Below are 20,065 nucleotides of genomic sequence, written 5' to 3' on the forward strand. Positions count from 1 at the left end.
AAAGTGTCTCTTCTCTGCTCCAATTCTATCCTCCACTTGCAGACAAATATTCATCGTCGACGTCTTCATTTTTATCGGCTGACCTGCCATCTGGCTCAAGACTATAGCTCTGAAATTGCTTGCTGTTTATTGCTATGCTAATGTTAGCTTCAATTTAGCTTGGGTTTGTGAGGTGCTATGTTTTCTGCGGTTTATTAAAAAAATGATTCTGGGTTGTGGGTGGAGCTGTTGGCACGGAATTTAGCTCCACTCATATCCCATCAAGTCTTTGTTTACACCCTCTCACGCTAGTTTATAGCTTCTCACAACCCCAAGCTAACATTAGCAAAGCAACAACAGTACAATATCAGAGCTACTCAGTCGTACAGTTCTGAGCCAGATGCTAGCTCAGACGAGGAAAATGAAGATGCTAATAAATCTATTTGTCTGCAAGTTGATGCAACAGAACATAGTGGAAAAAGTAGATCATGCATTTTTTAAGCATCGAGTTTTCATCTGCTCCTGGACCAACACGAAAGGAATTAAGAAATACTCACAAACACAGTTTTAGCGTAAATTCTTTTATATAGCTCATCTATTATGAGAAATATTCTAATATTAAATTCACAAAAAAGGCGATTTTCATTGGAGTGGATCATTAAACAAAGGCATTATCAATATAGAGTTACTTTTGCTCAAAAAGCCCCGCCCACAACCCAGAGGTGAAATTCTAAAGCGCTCCTGCTGCCCTGAAGAAAATATATCTAAAAAATTAGCACAGGCTTTTTGATTTTTCTCAAAACTGAATAATCATAATTAGAAGACCACAGAAGTAAAGATTTTACAATAGAAAAACAGTATTTGGAGTGACACTTTACCCTCCTTTTCTTCAGGACTGTGACTCCACAATCAAGAGAAGCTTTTTTTAGGTTTGTCTCATGTGTACCATATTTTTTTGTTTTGCAATTCTCAACTACTTCCCTAAATAAATTATTTTGCATAAAGAACAAGTTTCTTTAGTGAGATCTGAAGTCGGCCTTTCTTCCTGCTTCATCTCTCCTGAGTGATGGCATTTTTGCTGTGGCTACAATGGTTTACAGAGAAACTCTCAAAGAAAGACACACAGATATTCTTGGACTTCCCAGAATCGTTCCTTTATTTAGATTTACTGTTGTTTCAATCATCCCGACTGAAGTTGTCTGCATTTGCACATTGAAGAAAGTCACCAGGTTCTGGTAAAATCATCAGGTTTTCATTTATCCTGAAGTTGAGTCATGGCAACTGGACTGGAAGTATTTTGAGTGGCGAAACGTTTGAAGGAAGAAGATCGTTTCTCCATCAAACATAGAAATTCTTAATATCAACAAATGTCTTCAATATTTGACTGAAAGAAGTTCAACTTTCAGTAAACGCTCTGACATAACATTTTTTGGCTGTTGTGACGGTCCTAGCGTTTGCATTGAAGTCAACACAAACATAACCACACTTTCAGTTTATCAATCTTTCAGCTCCTGGCTCCGATCAGAGTCGCTGCTCTGCTGCCAGCAGCGAGTCCCCTTCCTCTCACATGAAATGCTACTTCTCAGTCTTGTGCGGGTTCTTCTTGGATTTCAGTGTGCAGAAAAATGTTGGGAGTCAGTTTGCCTTTCATTTCCTCCACCATCTGCAGCTGGCAGAAAACCCTGACAGCTTTAGCTCCATCTGCACTGGCACCACCGCAGATCCCGCTCTGTCTTTACGCTGCAAAGAAAACAGCTGATCTGCAGCCAGATCTGATGGGCAGCACACAAACTGAACACGCAGATGATGCAGAGGCCCCTCTTTGTCGGGGTTTGTTTCGGTTAATTAAGCTATAAACTTGTTGATACGAAAGTTCCTTTGTTTCAAAAGAAGAAAGTGATCAAAGATTTCCCTCAAACATCCCTCTGGACGTTTTTATGGAGCTCAAGCCCACATAAGTGACAAATGCATCATGTGGCTGTTTGGTGCTCCAGTTTATCTATTGAATATTTCCAGATGAGTTAACTAATGAACTGATTTATGTATACCCGCTTAGAGCTTGCTGCATTGTTAGAGCATGTTGGAATTAGTCTGATACAGTGAAGGAAGTAAGTGTTTGATCCCTGGATAATTTCGTAGGTTAACAGAATGGTAAGTTCATTTCAGCAGTGAGAAATACAACATTACACAGAAAATTAAGAAATCCAGTTTGAAGAATTTAAATATTTATTTGCCTTTCATTTAGGGAAATTAATATTTGAACCCTCTAGTTGAAGAGACTTAGTACTGTGTGGCCAAACCTTTAATAGCAAGCACAAAGGTCAGATGTTTTTTGTTGTTGATGAACAGATTTCTGCACAAATCAGGAGAAATAGTTTACACTCTTATTTGCAAATAACTTCTAAATCATTAGGATTTGATGGCTGTCGCTTGGCAACTTTAAGCTTCAGTTCTCTCCTTGTTTACTACATGGATTGAGGTCTGGAGACTGGCTGGGCCACTCCATGACTTTGGTTGTTTCCAAATTCCCCCCAACCTCTAACTACTAAAAAACTATATAGTGTGCTGGATTTTAATGGTAATTCAGACATGATGCTCACTACTTTTCTTTCAATTTTCTAAACATTGGATATGACATCACCGATTTCCCAAAGTGAAAATCGAATAAATACAAACATTTCACGTTTATTTATGACTCCACTGTGTTCTGATGGTGAAAATGGGGATGATGTATAAATATTACATTTAAACAAGTTTTTTTTTCTTTTTTTAAATTGTTCGACCCCAATGCATTGTGGTCTATGTCCACTAATCTAGTGAGCATAGATGGATCCTAGTTTTTTGCAAAGACTTCTGGGATATTTCGAGTGCACTCAATTTTAGAATTAGTAGATTTGGACAGCTCTAGAAAATGGTGAACGCACTATATAGTGATTAGGACACAACCCTAAATATGCTTCTCCTTCAGCCATTTCTTGGTTGCCAAGTTGTACGGGTAATTTCCATGTTGGGTTAAGACTCATCCATGACCCATTTCAAGCCTCCTGGGTAAAGGGAGGAGGTTCTTAGAATCCATCCACACAGTGAAGTAGGCTTGTGCAGAAAAAAGAAAAAAAAAAAACACCCCTGAAGCGTTATGTTTCCATCTCCGTGCTTGATAGCGAGGATGGTGTTCTTCGGGTTTAGTTGGAGCCAAAGAGCTCTATTTTGGTGTCATCTGACTGCAGCACCTTGTCCCAGTCACTGGTTTTCAGTGGCAAACTTCAGACGGACCTGCACATGTGGCTTCTCAAGTGGGCACTGCAAGATATAAACCATTGCAGCGTAAAGGATTACCAATGGTTTTCTTGGTGACTGTGGCTTTAGCTGCTTTGAGATCATCAACTAACTCCTGCCGTGTTGTTTTTATTTCGTACTCTTCCCATTGTCATGGAAACCCAGCAGGTTAGAGCTTGTTTAAATCCTCAGACCTATAGGTGGATTGATGATCGTGTATTTTGGCATATTGCACCAACAATTGTCACCTTAACCCCCAGCTTCTAACTGGTGGTTTTACAGTCTGGTCTTGTGCAGGTCTATAATCTTCTCCCTTGAATCCACTGAAAGCTCTTCAGTCTTTCCCATGTTGGAGAGTTTGGAGTCTGACTGATTCTGTGGCCAAGTGTCTTTTCTGCAGGTGATTAGTTCAAACAGGTGTCTTCAATTCCAGTTGATTAAGAGTCTAACTGGTCTGTGTGAACATGTACTCATACTGGATAAATTGCAAAATATCCACAGTATATTTTCATTTTTTAAAGTGAATTTCTTGATTAAGATGACAGACTAACAATTTCTCTGTAAGTGGACAAACCTACAAAATCAGCAAGGCATCAAATACTTATGAGGTGAATGTGAGATCGTGCAGGTGAACGCAGCGCTGCGCACATCGCCTGGATCGCGGTGCATGTGGCGTAGTTTATGTTCTGACATCACATGACAATCATCATAAAAATATTGCAATAAATGGGCGGGTGCAAGGCACCTACCAAGACGAGTGCAGCTATAAAACAGGTACTGCTCCGACGGCAAGCTGCCTTGATGACTGCAAAACAATGCATTGTGGGAAAATGTGTCCTGAAAGTTTTTGACGTGATTCTGATCAGAAATAACTTGCTGTAAATGAAGGTATTCTGTGTATTTTTAACTCTTTCTGAAAAGTAGTGAATCACTGAAGTAAAAATAACAATATTTTAAATTCAATAATCTGCGGTTACGTGTGTTATTGTTGCCTTTAAAAGTTAACTTTGATTTCAGTTTTATTTATTTCTCTGGGACAGAGGACATTAAATTAACCCAGCAGCTATTTTTCATTTGTTGTCCCCTGACAGATGTTAAAAGTTAAAATAAAAGACATAATAGTAAAGATCATACTAAGGAGGAGAGGCACATTAAAATTCAATCGAATGTAAAGTCCCCCATGACATTTTTTTTAATAAAAAAAAAAAAAGCATTCCCGGTAGTGTTTTAATTATGATTCTGAAGTTTTTAACCAAAATGCCACAACCTCAAAGTCTTAAATAGCCATTTTTCATGTTAATCTGAGGCCTCTGTTTACAAAATCTCCTCTGAGGGGGCGTGGCTTATGGAGCTGAGCCGAGCAGCCACGTCAGATGAGGGGTTTAGTGCACGTGCAGCATAGCTGTTGTGACTTAAAGAAGGTTCATTAATTCAAATATAACCCGTCAGCGACAGTTTGATTGGCAGCGATTTAAAAGTAGCAATACTTAGAAATGAAAAAATGATTTCTTATTGTATTTGTTCTCTTCAGAAGAAAAATGACACATATACATGTTAAAAACTCAAAAAGCATTACATTTATCGGAGAAGGACTTTAAGGACAACCCCTACTTCCTATTCCGACTCGCTGCAGCTCAGCGTTCGCCTTCATCTCAGGCGCCTTTCCCCGCCTGCAGCCGCCTGGTCTCGCGGACGACGATTCATCTCAAACACACCTATTTCCTCCACTGTAGAGTAGCAGACCAATCTACGGGCCAAGTTTATAAATTTGTGAGCAGAGAGAATGCAAAGCACAACAAGAATGTTGATATTAAAACAAAAACCATAGATATCCTCGGGTGCATGCTTTTAAAAAAGGAATAGATTCCTGTGTGAGAATTTGCATGTCTGCACTGGAGACATATGACAGCGAAAAATGAAAAAAAGAAAATGTCAGGAAATGTGATTCACATAAACAGACTTGACAGCACATATGTGTACTGATGTGTTATTTTTGCCACCGCTTAGCAAGTAAATAATTCACAGGATAGAACGGGAATGAACAAAGACACTCTCCATCATAAATATGTTATAATTCCATTTATCATGAGGCAATCAATGGTCTGAAGCCCTGAGGCATAAATCTAAAGGCGTGACAGTGAAAGATCAGCTGAGAATAATAAAATCATGTGGTTCTATGTTCTAACATTATTTGGTACATTTAGATGTTTGTCTCTAAAGGTGTCCAGGATTACGAGGAGAGTTTTAAACGTGTATACGTGGCCTCTTTAACTGACAGCTGCAGAAACCTGCTGACGCAAACTGTTCCATTTTAGTCCTTCTACTCTAAATCCAAATGAAACTTCTGCTTCAAAAGTCTCAACAACCAAACAGATCATCTAAAACCTGTGACGTCTTTGGTGATTATTTATTTATTTAAAAAAAAAATAGAGTCCTAAAATAGATTCAACACATAATTGATGTCCTGCACATCGCTGCCTGTGAAGCTGCTGCAGGCGCGCTGCCAGGCTGATGCCAACGTGTCTGATGCTGACATCTCTGGAAAACAGCTGTGATGGATTCTGATCTGTCGTCTCTTTTTAATAGTCTTCTTCTTTTAATGTGACAGTCATTAGCACGCCGTTTCTCCTGTGGTGTCACTTTCCCGAACCTCCAAAAGTAATGAGAGGAATATTTGTATCCTGAGGGCCTGAAGGCATCAATGTTCACACCTCACAGTGAGGAGACATGAAGACAGCAGATGGTTTTTCACACAAAATGAAGTATGGGTTAGACGGTATCAAAGGCGTAACAGATTTGAAGGTTTACAGTCTGAACACTAGGGCTGGGCGAAGGAAGTGAGAGGTCCAAAATATGTTACCAAAATAAGAGCTAATGAGCATAAATAATTATTTATGTGGCGACTAACTCTAACTTTTACTTTCCAAAGAGGAGAAAATCCTCACGACTGACGAATGTCAATTTCAGACCCTTCAAAATAAAAGTCTATCGCGATAGACTCATTCCTATCGAGAAGAAGTTCTATCGCGATATATATCGTTATTTAACTTATTTAACTTGAAATCTAACTCTGATCCCATCCTTTGAAGCATCTCCAGCCACAATACCACTGAGTATCAGAATAAGAGGAGCTTCAGACAGCTGGGTCCAGGGAAGCTAGTTGGATGGAGGAAGCAAGAGGATCAGAAATAGTAGTTTAACATCAGCTGTGAAATTTTCTACTCTCACTTTTGAGTTTTCTTCCTGGTCTCTTACTTTTGAAATGATCAACCTTTTTTTTCCTCTTGGATCTTCCAGGGATTTTGTGATTCTTCACTTTCTTCCTCCTCTCTCATTGCTGTAGTTTTTAACCAATGTTTGTCTCAACGTATGTTCCAGTGTTCTTTCCTGACCATGACAGATGGTCAACCTTACTGAATCTGGCTCTCCACTCGATCTTCCATCTAGAGGGAAATTTGAAAAAAAAAAAAGATTCCTCTATCTTCTCACTCTTTCTCTCAACTATGAGATTAAATCAGAAATACAATAATTGTTTTTATAGTACATATTAAGACTTAATCCAATTAAATTTTTGGTGTTTCTAGCATACTCTTGTAGCATTCTTCTGATGATGGAGGAAATATATAAAAAAATACAGTTTAAAAATCTTGCAGTTGTGACGTTAACGGTCAAATGGTGGGTCATAAGCTCCCTGCTTCGCACCATTCCAATGCATGCACCTGCAGAGAAATTGATCCATTAATGTCTTCAATATCTTCATCTGAGGAAAGTGCACGGCTGCATTGCGCTGACATTGCTTGCCAATGCTAGGTTCCAGATGTGAGTGGCTATAAGCCAGCAGGAGAGCCTGAGAACTGATGAATGATGGGAAAATTCCTAACCAACAGTCTCGCCCACCTGTCAGAGGAGAATTTTGTATAAACTCCTGACGCTCTGCAGAAACTATGTCCTAGAAAACAACACAGGATTTTTTTTATTTTACCAAAAAAAATAACTTAAAAAAAAGCATAATTAAAAGACCACTAAGAACGCTTTTACATCAAAAGATGGCCGGAGTGGAGCTTTAAGAAAATTGGATTTATTGACTTATCTGGGTTTGAATTAACTTTGGTTAAAAAAACATATTTAATTTATCTTAGTTTTATTGTATTTTTACATTTTAAGTTGTGCCTGTTTAGAACCTCAGTGGTGATCCGGCAATTTATTAATAAGATTCATTGAAATGAAACTGACTCTTACTTCAAATTGCAGAATGAGGCTTTTTCAATGTAGATAATGAGAAATGAAAAGCTCTTATTAGTTTTTTCACTCAAAGATGTGTCTGTCTTTAAAAAAAAATCTGCTGAATGAATGAAATATTTTTTAATGCAGGCATAAAAAAATGTAAAAAAACAAACAAACAGGTTTTTTTTAACCCTTTTTTTCCTGTTTCTGGATCACTGATTTTAACTTGAAATACATTTTCATCCCTCTTTGAAGGTTTTCTGCGACACAAAGACTGGCAGGTCTTCAGGTCATTGCAGATTCACTGTGTGTTTCAGCTGCTACACTTGAATGAAGCTCCTGCTGCTTCATCAGAGCAGAAGGGACATACTGTGGCTTGTTATGTTGGGCGACCGTCCTCTATCCGACATGAAGCCAGGACGGTAGGCTCGTCCTTCTCAAGGATAGAGGGAAAGCTTATCCTTTTCCACGAAGACTTTTGCAGAGAATTGTAAATATTTATAGTACAACTTTGTGAAAGTATCACAGATACATTTATAGTTTATTTATAATCCAAGTAATCCTTCTTTTTAATTCATGTTGGTTCAGGTTTTCTAGTCCTGGGAGATGAAGAGCAGGGACCCAAACATTTCTGCATTTTCAAGGTTAATCTGAGGGCCGAACATTTTATATGAATCCACTTTGTGCACACAGAGTCTGATGAACAGTCTGTCTTCGTGTGGGTCTACAGGCAGCAAAATATTCTTTTTTCCACCTTTTTGATGACTGGTTCTGACTCCAGAACAGAAGATCAAGTGAAGTGAAGCTGCTTTCAGCAGTAGGCTCTGAAGATTGAAAAAGCACTTGAAGATGTAAAATAAAAATGAATTCTGATCATATTTTCCTTTTTTTGCAAGTTACCTCTAAAAATCGCTGGTGTATTCATTCGTTTTTCTGAAGAGATGAAGGTTTGAAGCGTCCCACCAGCATTTTTAAAGATGAAAACTCTTCACATTTAATGTGCTTTCAAGAGCCGGAGGGAAGTCTTGAAGAAATAAATCTTAATTAGATATTTTCTCAATTCACAAGAAGAAAAGTGCTCAAAACAGGATACCGATTCATGTTTGACCTCTTAAGCATCAAAGAGAGAAAACCTTTAGTCTCCTTTATCCTCAGTCTATTTATCGCTTCCATTAATCTCTTTAGGAACTAATTTGTTTTTAAACATTGTCAAATCCTTTTGTGACGTGGGATTTATTAAGGCTTCATTTAAAGCATATTTCTCATATGACAAATGCAGCGTTACACTGGGACTGCAGTATTTGCTTTTTCATTTTTATCTTTGAGAAGCAGCGTTTGAAGCCTCTGTGCTGCAGCGAAGCAGCTTTGTCTGAGAAAATGACTCATTTACCAAAACACTCGCCTCGTTATGCTCTGCAGCTGAAAGAGGCTCACAGTCCTGCAAACACCAGTGAGCTGAGCCTCGTGGTAAACATTAAGACAAAGGAGAAACAACGAGGAAGAAAATAAAAAGTTGACTTTAGAAACATTTAAAAAGAATGATGAGACCGCTTGATTTGTCATCAGGGTGAAAGTAAACCAAATAGTCAGGAGCTGGTTATGTTCTAGTAATGGTTGTTAGCTTCATAGGGAAGCTAAACTGTCATTTTCTAGGAAATAGTTTATGAAAAATGGCAGAAATTAATCTGAGTGGGACCTTTGGCATGGAGCAACCCCACCCCCATTCCCTCCCTCCCTTGCTGAGAGCACTCTGTTTACATTCTCTTCCTTACAGCCCCTCACAACCCTAACATAACGTTACCAGGGCAACAAAATGATGAGCATTATTTGAGCTATCCAGCCATGCAGCTTTGAGCCAGATTCCAGCTAGGATGAGGAAATCATTTGTATGAACAGAGACGTACATGGGTCTAGTTGTCTACAAGTAGATGCATCAAAATAGAGCCCTTGAGTTCTAAATATGCTCTTTTTCAAATAGCACAGTTTCATCTGCTCCCAATTTACAATAATTTGAATAAAGAAATGCTCAGAAATCCAGTTTTAAGCTTAGTATTCTTAAAAATGCTACAACAACATTTTAAAGACACAATTTTAATTGGAGTGGGACTTTAAGTAAAATAAACCTGCTGTCCAAAGCAAAAACAAATCTCCTCATTGGTCCACAGAGTTCTGATGATGTCTCTGTCTGCTGGGTAATCTCATGAGCATACATTCTCATCATGTTCAATTTGGGGTTTTGTGTAGTTTTATTTGTCGATGGACAGATGGATAAAGATTGCAACATTACGTAAAGCAAAGCAGCTTAAAGCTTGGTTTCATAACTGACGGACAGATCTGCATCATCAGAGATGAGGGCCAGAATTTGTGCCAGCACCCGCCAGCTTACCAACAAACTAGAGGAAGTTTTCATGTCGCGAAATGTGACAGATGCTTGTTTTGATGAGCTCACGGGGGGTGGGCAAAGTCTAAGTAAGCTGCTGCTAAAAGCTACACAAACAATGGCGAGAAGTTTCCAAAGCTCCTGTGAAAGGAGTCATTTCTAACAGAGCAGCCTGCTGAGGCGCACAGGGACCTGCTGAAAGGATGGAAACAAATCATGATCTTTGAAGGCAGCATCATTCAGGCAGGTCTTTACTGCCGATAGGCTCTAGATGTCCCAGGTCCTGTCTGGGTTTTCTATCCAAGCTTTCTTAATTACTGCTGCTTTGCAATATAAACTGCATGTGATTGACACTCCCCCACCACCAGTGAAATAATATTATGAGAAAGAGACTTTTGATAATCCACTGCACGGAATATTAGGAAATCCCATCAGAATGTCATTCCAACTGGATAAAGAGGCTCAAATAGTGACAAAATTGGTAACTGTTGGGTCAGAACACCAGACAGCTGCAAAGAGGAAGATCAGGGTTGTTAGGAAACACTTTGGACAAAAATGGAAAGACCTCAAGAACCTAATCTGTAAGCAGATACCCCCAAATGACATTCTAGAAGAACCAGAACCCTCAATGATTATTAAACAGGACACTTAAATAAACATGTTAGGGTCCTGACTACCCTACAGTATGTTGATCCAACTAGTAAAATCTGCAACATTTAAAGTTGAACAGAGGGACTCAACAGTAATGGCACATCTCACTGACCTCCCAAAAGCCTCATAGAAGTTGTCTTTCAAGGAGGGACAAAGTACATTGTGCTTTTCTGTTGAAAATTAAGTTATATATATCTATATATATATATATATATTCTTTTTTTAAGGTCTCGGTGCATAGATAGAGTGGTCAACCTCCAATTAAAATAGTTGCAGGTTTGCTCTCCCCACCTATTTGACTCAAAGTGTCCTTGGGCAAGATATTGAAAGTTTCAATGGCCTAGCTAGTTAAATTCATGACAACTCTGCCACCTTTGAGTGTGCAAAGGGGTAAAGGAAGTGTAATAACAAGAACATCCGGAAGTGTTCTAACAAGCCAGAGTGGAGCCTTAAATGAGTGTTCTTGAAGAAATTATGTCATAAAAAGAAAAAAAAATCATAAACTAAAAAAATATGTCCAACACTCTGCAAACTGGCAATTCCTGCAGACCTCAGTTGTTTCTATGAAGTAATGGCGTATAAACTGTACCAAGAAATAAGTATGAAGGAGAAAGAAAGCTGAAGTTTGAAACTCTGAGACCTGCGTATCATGAGCATATGTGAAAAATAATTCTGTGCTACCAAAAAAATGCTATCCAATGGAAGAATGCAAAAGCCAAACAAGATTGGGCAAGGTACAGAGCCCTGTGGTACACCGTAAAACTAAACAGAACTGGGCCCAGTACAGATCTCTGTGGTACACCATGACTGACAGCAGTGTAAAACTAATCAGGATTGGTCCAAGCACAGAGCCCTGTGGTACACAATGACTGACTGCGGTGTAAAACTAAACAGAACTGGGCTAAACACAGAGCCCTGTGGTACACCATGACTGACTGCGTTGTAAAACTAAACAGAATTAGTCCAAGTACAGAGCCCTGTCTGCAGTGTGAAGAAGACTAATCATTTGTATGGAAAAATGTATGTCTATCAAATGAATATGACTTAAATTAACCTGAAGAAGTTCCTAAAATAACAAAAGTGTGTTCCAATCTCGTAATAAAATCAATTGTGTCAGACAAAGCACTGAAGAGTAAGTTCAGACACAAGTCTCTGCAAGAATATGAAGCTGCCATCATTGCTAGCGCTAGCAATGACGCTAGCAAGATCCACCCTAGATACAAGGATCAATACTTCACTACAAGCAAACTGCAGGCAAGAGAAATGCTGAAGGAACAGTTGAAGTCAAGCCTGGCAGACTGAAAAGGCTAATAAAGTATTTGTACCATCTGTTCATTTTTTTATGCAGGCAAAATTAGTTCTGTGAATTTATTGGAATTAATAAGAGCCATACATTGCTCCTTTATATATAAAAAAAACATTGGTTGAATATCGGCATCGGCAACAAGAGGCAGAAAAATATCGAGTATCGGTCGTAAAAAGTTACATCAAGCAGAGCTGTTTCTGTGCTATGATGAGCTCGAAATGCTGACAGAAACAACTTTAAAAGATTATCTCTTCAAATGCTCTGAATTGATTCAGAAGAGTGTGGTTTTGCAAATTAAGGTAAGATGAGAGATGCATCAAGTCTAATTTTGCTTTAAAGTTGTTTGTTCTCATTTGTTTCTTTTGTTTTCACAGTACTTCAGTTTACCATCCGGGAATAAATTACTTTAAATAGAACATGAATTTTAAAAAGTTTTTTACCGTTGGGAAGATGAACACTTCTGTTTTTTCAATCTGAAAATAGCATGGACTCGTCTCCGTGAATTGAGCTGTTAGGTAACATGTGTTGGACTTCACGGCTTTCTCATCAGAGAAGAACTGTAACAGTGACTCTGAACCACCTGCTGGAGGGCCTTCCTCAGCCGAGTGATGCCGACAGATGTGTCGGACGCTTCCATCTCTGTGTACAAGCCGACACTGCTGTGGGTCAGAGAACTTCAGTGTCATCTCCAGGGCTGGAAGGGCTCCAGGCCGAACTTTACATCACTTCTGGAGATGGTTGAGTATTGCTTTGCTTCAGGGGCTGCACGAGCTCTTTGATGCTCCTTTCCCATCATTGCACAGTCCTTCCCCTGCCACCTAAACAGCGAGACTTGACTTTGCTTCAAAACTGCAGCGTAATTACTTTTCTCTTTATAGAATTTAATTTCCCCTCAATGCTTTCCAACAAGTTTAGGAACGTCTTGAATCTTAAAGTTTATTTATGTTGGACTTCTTATTTTTCCAGAGGGATCTAAAAGGAAAAAAAACATTTTTGTTTGAGATTTTAGGCTCATTTCTTTGGTGGGAGAGAGGTGTGAAATAAAACAAGGAGGCAGAAGGTGAACTGAAGGCAAGACTGAAAGGAAAAAAGTAATAAGCAGCATATCTACTGTGTAAACCAAAAGGGTTCGACAAAAAAATCCAACCAACAGGCAGAGCTTATATGTCTGGATATCTGGACAAATATAGCTCCATGTAGGATATAAGGACATGAGTGTTCATGATTGACCTTCACAGACATTCTTGAGGTTTATTTCTGAATGTTGTGATTTCCAAATTGCACCTGTCGGGTATTCTATGGAGACAGGATCTATTCTTGAACAGAAAGGCAAGGAGGTCATGTTAACAATCCGTCCAGGCGAGAGACCTTTCTTTTTTGGCTTCAGTAGGTGGCAGATTGAGCCGTCTCCCTATGAATCAGAAAGTTATTAAGAGGTTTCCTGTTTGTGGACAGCTGTATTCAGTCACCATTGAGCCATTTTTGATAGAATTACAGTTTAAGCTGTCAGGATTTATACTTCCCTGGTTGTAGCAGCAGCACTCTCTCACGGGGGCTTAAGTTGAAGATATCGCAGCATTCGTCAGACAGAGAGGTGTCGACAGTCTCTGGGAATGTTTGCATTCAAATGGAAACATTTAACTGGGCTATAAAGAATGTCTTTGCAGATAAGACGGGACTTCACTCACTCAAGGCTCTGGGTAAATCGGGACTGAAGGTTGTGGTCTCTAAAGAATGGGGTTATCTATAGGTCTGTAGAGGACTGACTGCTGTCTCTTATTCATGAGTAGAGCTGTATTTGAGAATAGTTTTGTTTTCTTGAGTTGGCTATTTACTAACTATAACCGTAGTGGTCTTTTTTGGGTGTCTCTTTCTTCCTCCGTTTTTGATTTTGATGAAAACCAGGAAGTACTCAAATATCGCAGTTCTTCCAAAGACCACGAGACACTAATGGCAGAAGAGTTCTTTAATGTGGAAAAGTCCAACTTTACACCAAAAATAAATGTATTTCCAGCCTGTTTTCAAGGATCATTTTGATGTACAGCATATTGTGTGGGTGACAGAATAGAGAAGCAATACATCTAATTTGATAAAAAAAGATCAAATTTGTGTATTTTTAACAGGGTTTTTTTTTTTTGTCGACTAAAAGATGAATGGACACAACAGATCTTCAAACTTGAATGTCTTTACTCATATTAAATAACTGGACTTTACTCCAATTACCTTTCTAGAATGTTGGCAAGGATTCATTTTCAGAATCCAAATTGATCAGAGATTGTCCGTTCAGTATGTAAAGTATGAAGGCTGTATTGTGAAGGGAGTGGGACGGCAAGATAAGCTATTTAGTTAATTAAGGACCCAAATGCCAAAGTCAAAGTTCTTTGCTTTCTCCTGCTCTGAGGTAACTTAAAAGGCCCAGTTTCTTTAGGACACAGAATTAACTCGTTCATTTTCTTTGTTTATTTCTTATCAGTGAATTGGGTTACTTAGGTAGACAAACTTAAAAAACTGACAATACATTAAGCAATGTTGAACATAAAAAAAACCTCAAACTTTAATTTAGCATTTACATTTGTTTCAACAAATATTGTATTCAGTATGAGTCAACAAATGTTTTCTAACTTAAGTGTTAGCTTTCTGTGTCCATACCAGCAGTGTCTCAAGTTTCTCCCTACCCCTACATTTACACAGCCAGCGAGGCCAAGTGGGGCCTATATGTTTGCCCACATTGGCTTAAGTCGGCACTCAGCGGGTTAGCTCACTATGCTAGCCAGCCGCCCGGTGGACAGGCGGCTGGCTACTGCAGAGCTCGCTAGATTACAACAAATGAGCTCCCAAGCTCGCTACTGTGGAGATCGCTAGCCCAATACAGCGGAGCTCGCTAGCACACTACGTTGTCCCACTTAAGCCAATGTGGGCAAACACAGGTGGGGCCACAATGGACACTGTGGAAAAACCCCTTTGGGGCCCACATTTTCTGCCCAGGGGCCATTTGGCCTTGCTGGCTGGGTGGCCCTCCAAAAGGAGAGATATGGAAAAACAGTGTCTTTTAATTCGATTGTTACTCCCACTCTATGACCTCATCAATAGTCACTGGTCACCTATGTTAGCGTGGAGCTGCCAGACCTCAGAAATACATAACAACATGGGTTCTATAACTTTAAAAAACTCACACAAAAAGGAAAAAGTTATAACTTACATTTAAATTTAAGGCCAAATCCAAATTCTCCCTCTTTCCCGACGGTTTCTCCCTACCCCTAAACGGAGAGATATGACAAAATATTGTCTTTAAATTCAGATGGCACTCCCACTCGACGACGTCATCAATAGCTGTCAGTAAGCTACGTTAGCGCGGCACTGCTAATGCTCGGAATTGCATCAGTTTTATAACTTTAAAAAGGCCATTCTAAAACAAAAAGTCATTGCTTTTATTTGAATGCAAACTTCTGTGCTTCAGAGCACACCCACGTGAGGAAATGTGCTTCTCCTCAGTGGCATAGCGCAATGTGGAACACCCACGCGGGGAAGGCCTCTGCATCCCTCCCCGATGAGGGTTATAGCCCCTCAAAAACTGATTTCAGACACCCCATCACTTCAGATGCACGCACTATTAGAGGGGTAGGGGAAAAAAAGATCCTGTTTAACGTCCGGGGAGCTTTGACGGCTCAGCTAAAGTTGGAATTTGAGTTTTTAAGGAGCGAATATGCTGAAGATTTTGATTAGCACAAAATGGGTCTAGATTAGAGAGGAGTTGATCATTACTTTTGACATTTTTATTTTGATTACGGTTGATTCGACGTTCTTTTTGGGTCAGAAAATTTTAAGTTAATGTTTGCAGGTATCATGACATCATTTGCTGATGTTTTTCACATCTTCCCCCTCTGATGCTTCTGTCTCTTTCTGTTCCAGGGAACTCACCTCATCACCTGCTCAAGCCTCTGAAATCCCTCTCATCCTCACCGCTCCTCCACGCAAAAGGAATTATCGCAAATGGAAGTCTGCTTCTTTTGGGTATGAAAGAATATTTTTCTTCTCCTGAAGCCGTTATCAGACATTTCATCTTCTGTTTAGTTTGCTGTTTCAGCCATGATGCCCAGTTGGATGAGAGCTCTCAGACAGAGATTACTTTTGGCTGCTGAGACCCTGTCGCCCTAAAACTTTCTCTGAAAATTGGACAGCAGTCTGAATAATCTAAACTGAAGAACTATAGAAGTCAAGGATGTTCACTCTCATAGTGGGGGTGTCAGACACGCGGAAATCAGAGTCCAAGTGGTGGCCTTGGTATTTGATAGTTTACACCACCAGGAGAAATGTACCTTCAAGAAGTGAAGCAGCTGTGGTGGGTTTCAGAAAAGCATATGCAAAGCTCTGCTGATTTATAATTTATCAGCATGTTATTAACCTCAGCCCACTAATCTGGTTTTTGAGCTTCTTCCTCCTTGTGTTCTTGCTGAGTTTGGTTTTGGAGATGAAGCGTGATGGCCTTATATTGGATTTTTTTTGCCATCTGTGGTTCATTAAGTGAACAAGTCTTCCTTTTTTTAAGGAAGATAAAAGGTCTAAAGCAGGAGTGTCAAAATCCAGGCCTTGAGGGCCAGCGTTGTGCTGGTTTTAAAGAAATCTTGCCTTATCTGGATCAGGTTTGTTTAGCCAATAAGGAGCTTCCGTGGCAGGTTGGATGGAAAACATGCAGGATGGCAGCCCTGTGGGCCTGGATTTGGTCTAGAGTATTTTTAAAGTATAAGATTAAAATAAATAATTAAAAAAAAAGAGTAATACAACTAAAATGTTTATTGTGGTTCTGGAAGCTTCTGTGTCAAACATGTTTTCTCAATTATTAGAGGCTGTAGTCAGTGACTCCGCCCCTCCCACATCCAATAGCAGTACCCAATAGCTGAATCAGAATAGTCTTTTCTTGATTTGCGTGCCCAGCTCCAGGCAGTAGAACAATAATTAATCTCCTTTGCTGAACTGGTTTAAATAATTCATTCTCGTGAACATTACTTCAATTCTTGCACCAGTCCTTTTGATAGAATCAAAAATGTCCCATTTGTGTTGTCCAGCTCTAAATTTGTGGCACTCTCAGTTAGCTTTTCCCAACGTCTTTTAACAGAACCCTCACATTGCAGCGTGAGCTGTAGAGAAACCAACTTGTGTTGTAAATGGATTTCATTTCCTGCATCTACTAGTGCAGGAAAGCTTTTTGGAAAACTTTATTGGTCATATTTGGTCCAGATGGCAAAGTTGAAGGAATATAAAGCTCCTGACACAACTATAGTCTGACTGTACATGAACCTGATCACACATCTACTGGGGAAGGCCGTTTATGAGGAAATGTTCCCATGATGAAGTAAAAAATATATAACTTTAAATGCCACTAACTTAATAACACATCAATCTCCTCAACGTGTGATTCCAGGAGTTCTTCCATGTTAATATCTTGTTCTGTCCCATCATCACCGTCATTCAATTCCACATTGCCTTCAGGCTGGCAGCGGGACAGTTGGGTTTGGAGCCACATTATTGTATTTTGAAGCCACACTGTACAAGAGTTGTTTGGTTTGCTGTTAAAATGATGTTCTGCCCTGTTGTCAGAGCTGCAGGGAAGAGAAGCAGCAGATTGCTCCAAGCATTATTTGCATGATTGTTTGGGGTTGTGCCGCAGTAATCAGAGCATTCGCTTGAATGAAGTTCATAAATAACAAGTAAAGAATTAATTTTTTTGGCCCGCAGAGACCTCATAATTAGCTCAGTCAAGTCCTTTAAGAGTTCACTTCCCAACATTATTCACTCTTGGGCTGCACACATGAAGAGAAAAGCAGGAAGACAAATGAGCAGTCTGGTGGCTAATCTTTTATGGCTGTCCTACCGCAGAACATTCTGCATGTGCCCGACACAGTAAAGAAACTATAATGCATTTAAAGAGCTGTGCTGTGTTTTCTGCTTCTTACTGGTTTAAAACAGCAATTGCTTGCACAGTTTAATCTGTTCTGTATCTTTTCTTTGACCCACTCAAATTAAAATTGTGTTTTTAACACATTCTTGTGGTATTTTTCTCATGATGGAGGACATACATAAAGAAAATTCAGGTTAATTTTGGATTTCTGAGTATTACTTTATTGAAATTTCTATGAACAAAGGGGAAGACACACAAATGTTGGAAAAAACTTGTAAGCTGAAGTTACTATATTTTGATGCATGTGTAGATGAGTAGATCCATGATTCGTCTGAGCTAGAATCTGGCTCCAATATTGCTCGCCATTTTTGTTAACTTGGGGGTGTGAGGTGCTGTAAGCTAGCAGGATGATGGGATATCAAGGGAGACCTACTCTGCACCAACTGAGCCACCATTCAGAGGTGAATTTCTATTTAGGAAGTTATGTCAGAAAAAAACAACATTTTTTTTATTTTGGCAAAAAATAAACAGCATCATCATAATTAAAAGACCAGCGGGGACATTTTAAAATAGATGAAGTGGGACTTTAATTGGAACATAAGCTAGTTACAATGGTTTACTGAAGCCACTTCAATCAGAGTGATTAATAATTTGGTGAGTGGTTTGAAATTGTTAAGGTTTCGTTTGTTGCCAAATGCCTGCAGTTCTTCCGTGGAAAACCTTGAAGTGGTTCATAAAGTTTTATGCAGTGACAGATTGCGTCTCGTCAGCACTTTTTGTCTTTTCAAGTACTTGTTTTAGGATTTATATGCACACATTTCCACTTGGATTCCACTCTTTTCTTTCCAAGTTGAAGCCTTTAGAAGTGAAGCCCCAAATCTCATGTTAGCTCCTGTTTCTCATTTCTTTCCAAACTCCTGTGTGGAGATCTGCAGCTCAGTGAAGCAGCGGCTGGAAACGAGTGTCTCCGGTAAAGAGTGGGTAATGGGGCCATGTCACTGGACAGGCTGTGGAAGGCCTCAAAAAAACAGTTAATTAACTTTCCATAGTGTGTGAGAGGACAGCAGTGTGTGAGTGTGTGCTGCGCATGTGAGGTCCAGCTTACAGTCCCGAGGGAGGCTGGGCTCTGCACCAGAGTCCATTCATGAGGTCAATGTAGAGCAAAACGCTCTCCAGTTTATACCAATTATAGTTAACAAATCCAGCCTGTCTGCATGTAGACATCTATCAAGTCCTTTCTCTTTTAATAACATCTGATGGGTCTTTTTTGGCAGTTTTTAATGTAAAAAGGAAACATTTTGCCTTTTTTCCACTCCAACACATTTTCACCACACAGTTGAGGGTTCTGCTTTTCTGTAATTATTCAAGGTTTAATGGTCCAGCATAGTGGCTGAATGGTCCAGTGTCTGCTCAGTGACGTGGAGATTGCAGGTTTGAATCCACTTCCAACAACTCCACTCACAGCAGTAGACTTTAGGAAAGCAGGGAAGAAATATCTGTTGTGTGACAGCAATGCAAAGGACTCAGTTATACCTGTGTAACATTTTTTTTAACTATAAGGCTGAATTTGGATCCTACCACTACCTCACCAATTGTAGGGGCATTTGATGCTGTTGTGGTGTCCAAAATTGTTTTTTTAAGGGGAAGACGTAGGGACTCAGAGCTGTGAATCCCTCCACTGCGAGGGTGATCTGAGGAGAAACGCATTTCTTCACGTGGGTGTGCTCTGAAGCACAGAAGTGTACATTTACATGAAAGCATGACATTTTAAATTTATAAAACCAATGTTTTGTGTTTTGTGAGCGCTGCAGCTTCGTATTAACACACAACCAGTGACTCTTGATGACATCATCTAGGGTTAGTAACGTACAAATTGGAAGACACTACTTTTTCCATAACTCTAGGGGAAGAATTCCGATTTGGTCTAAGTCGTCCTGGAGGTTAAGTTGCAGCGCCCAAAAATACATAATGCAGTAGAAAAAAAAAAAAAAAATCACATAAAAGTTGCACTTTTGGAAGAAAAGTTGGATGCTTCTGAACAAATTCCCCAAGCGTAGCGTAATCCTGCATTTATACTGAATGTAATTCACTCATCAACTTTCTGTTCACTGCCTTTATTTCGACACGCCACAAATGCCCAACACATATCCAATAATGCGTTCATATAGACGTAGAAGAACCTGCTGTCAAATTTTTAGTCTCATCACTATATCGAAGCTTTGGCTGTATGTGTCATTTACAATACATGGATGATACAAATTCACAAAGGCGTCAAGAAGCACCTCCCCACATCAAGGCCTCTGAGTACGGAAGCCGAAAGCGGCCTGCCCTACTTTTTTTTTTTTTTTTCTTT

The 20,065-nt window shown here is 39.5% G+C and overlaps 1 protein-coding gene across 3 annotated transcripts in view; it reads left to right on the forward strand.

The window, feature by feature from the left end:
* Window positions 1–20,065, forward strand: part of iqsec1b (IQ motif and Sec7 domain ArfGEF 1b) — a 131,495-nt gene that overhangs the window by 24,211 nt on the left and 87,219 nt on the right. For all 3 annotated transcript variants that reach the window (XM_024270554.2, XM_024270557.2, XM_024270555.2), the window contains exon 2: window positions 15,726–15,827. In XM_024270554.2, coding sequence (XP_024126322.1) covers window positions 15,726–15,827 — 102 coding nt within the window. The remainder of the gene's footprint in view (window positions 1–15,725; window positions 15,828–20,065) is intronic.

The sequence above is a fragment of the Oryzias melastigma genome, linkage group LG5 (assembly GCF_002922805.2).
Source record: "Oryzias melastigma strain HK-1 linkage group LG5, ASM292280v2, whole genome shotgun sequence".
Taxonomy (NCBI): Eukaryota; Metazoa; Chordata; class Actinopteri; order Beloniformes; family Adrianichthyidae; genus Oryzias; species Oryzias melastigma.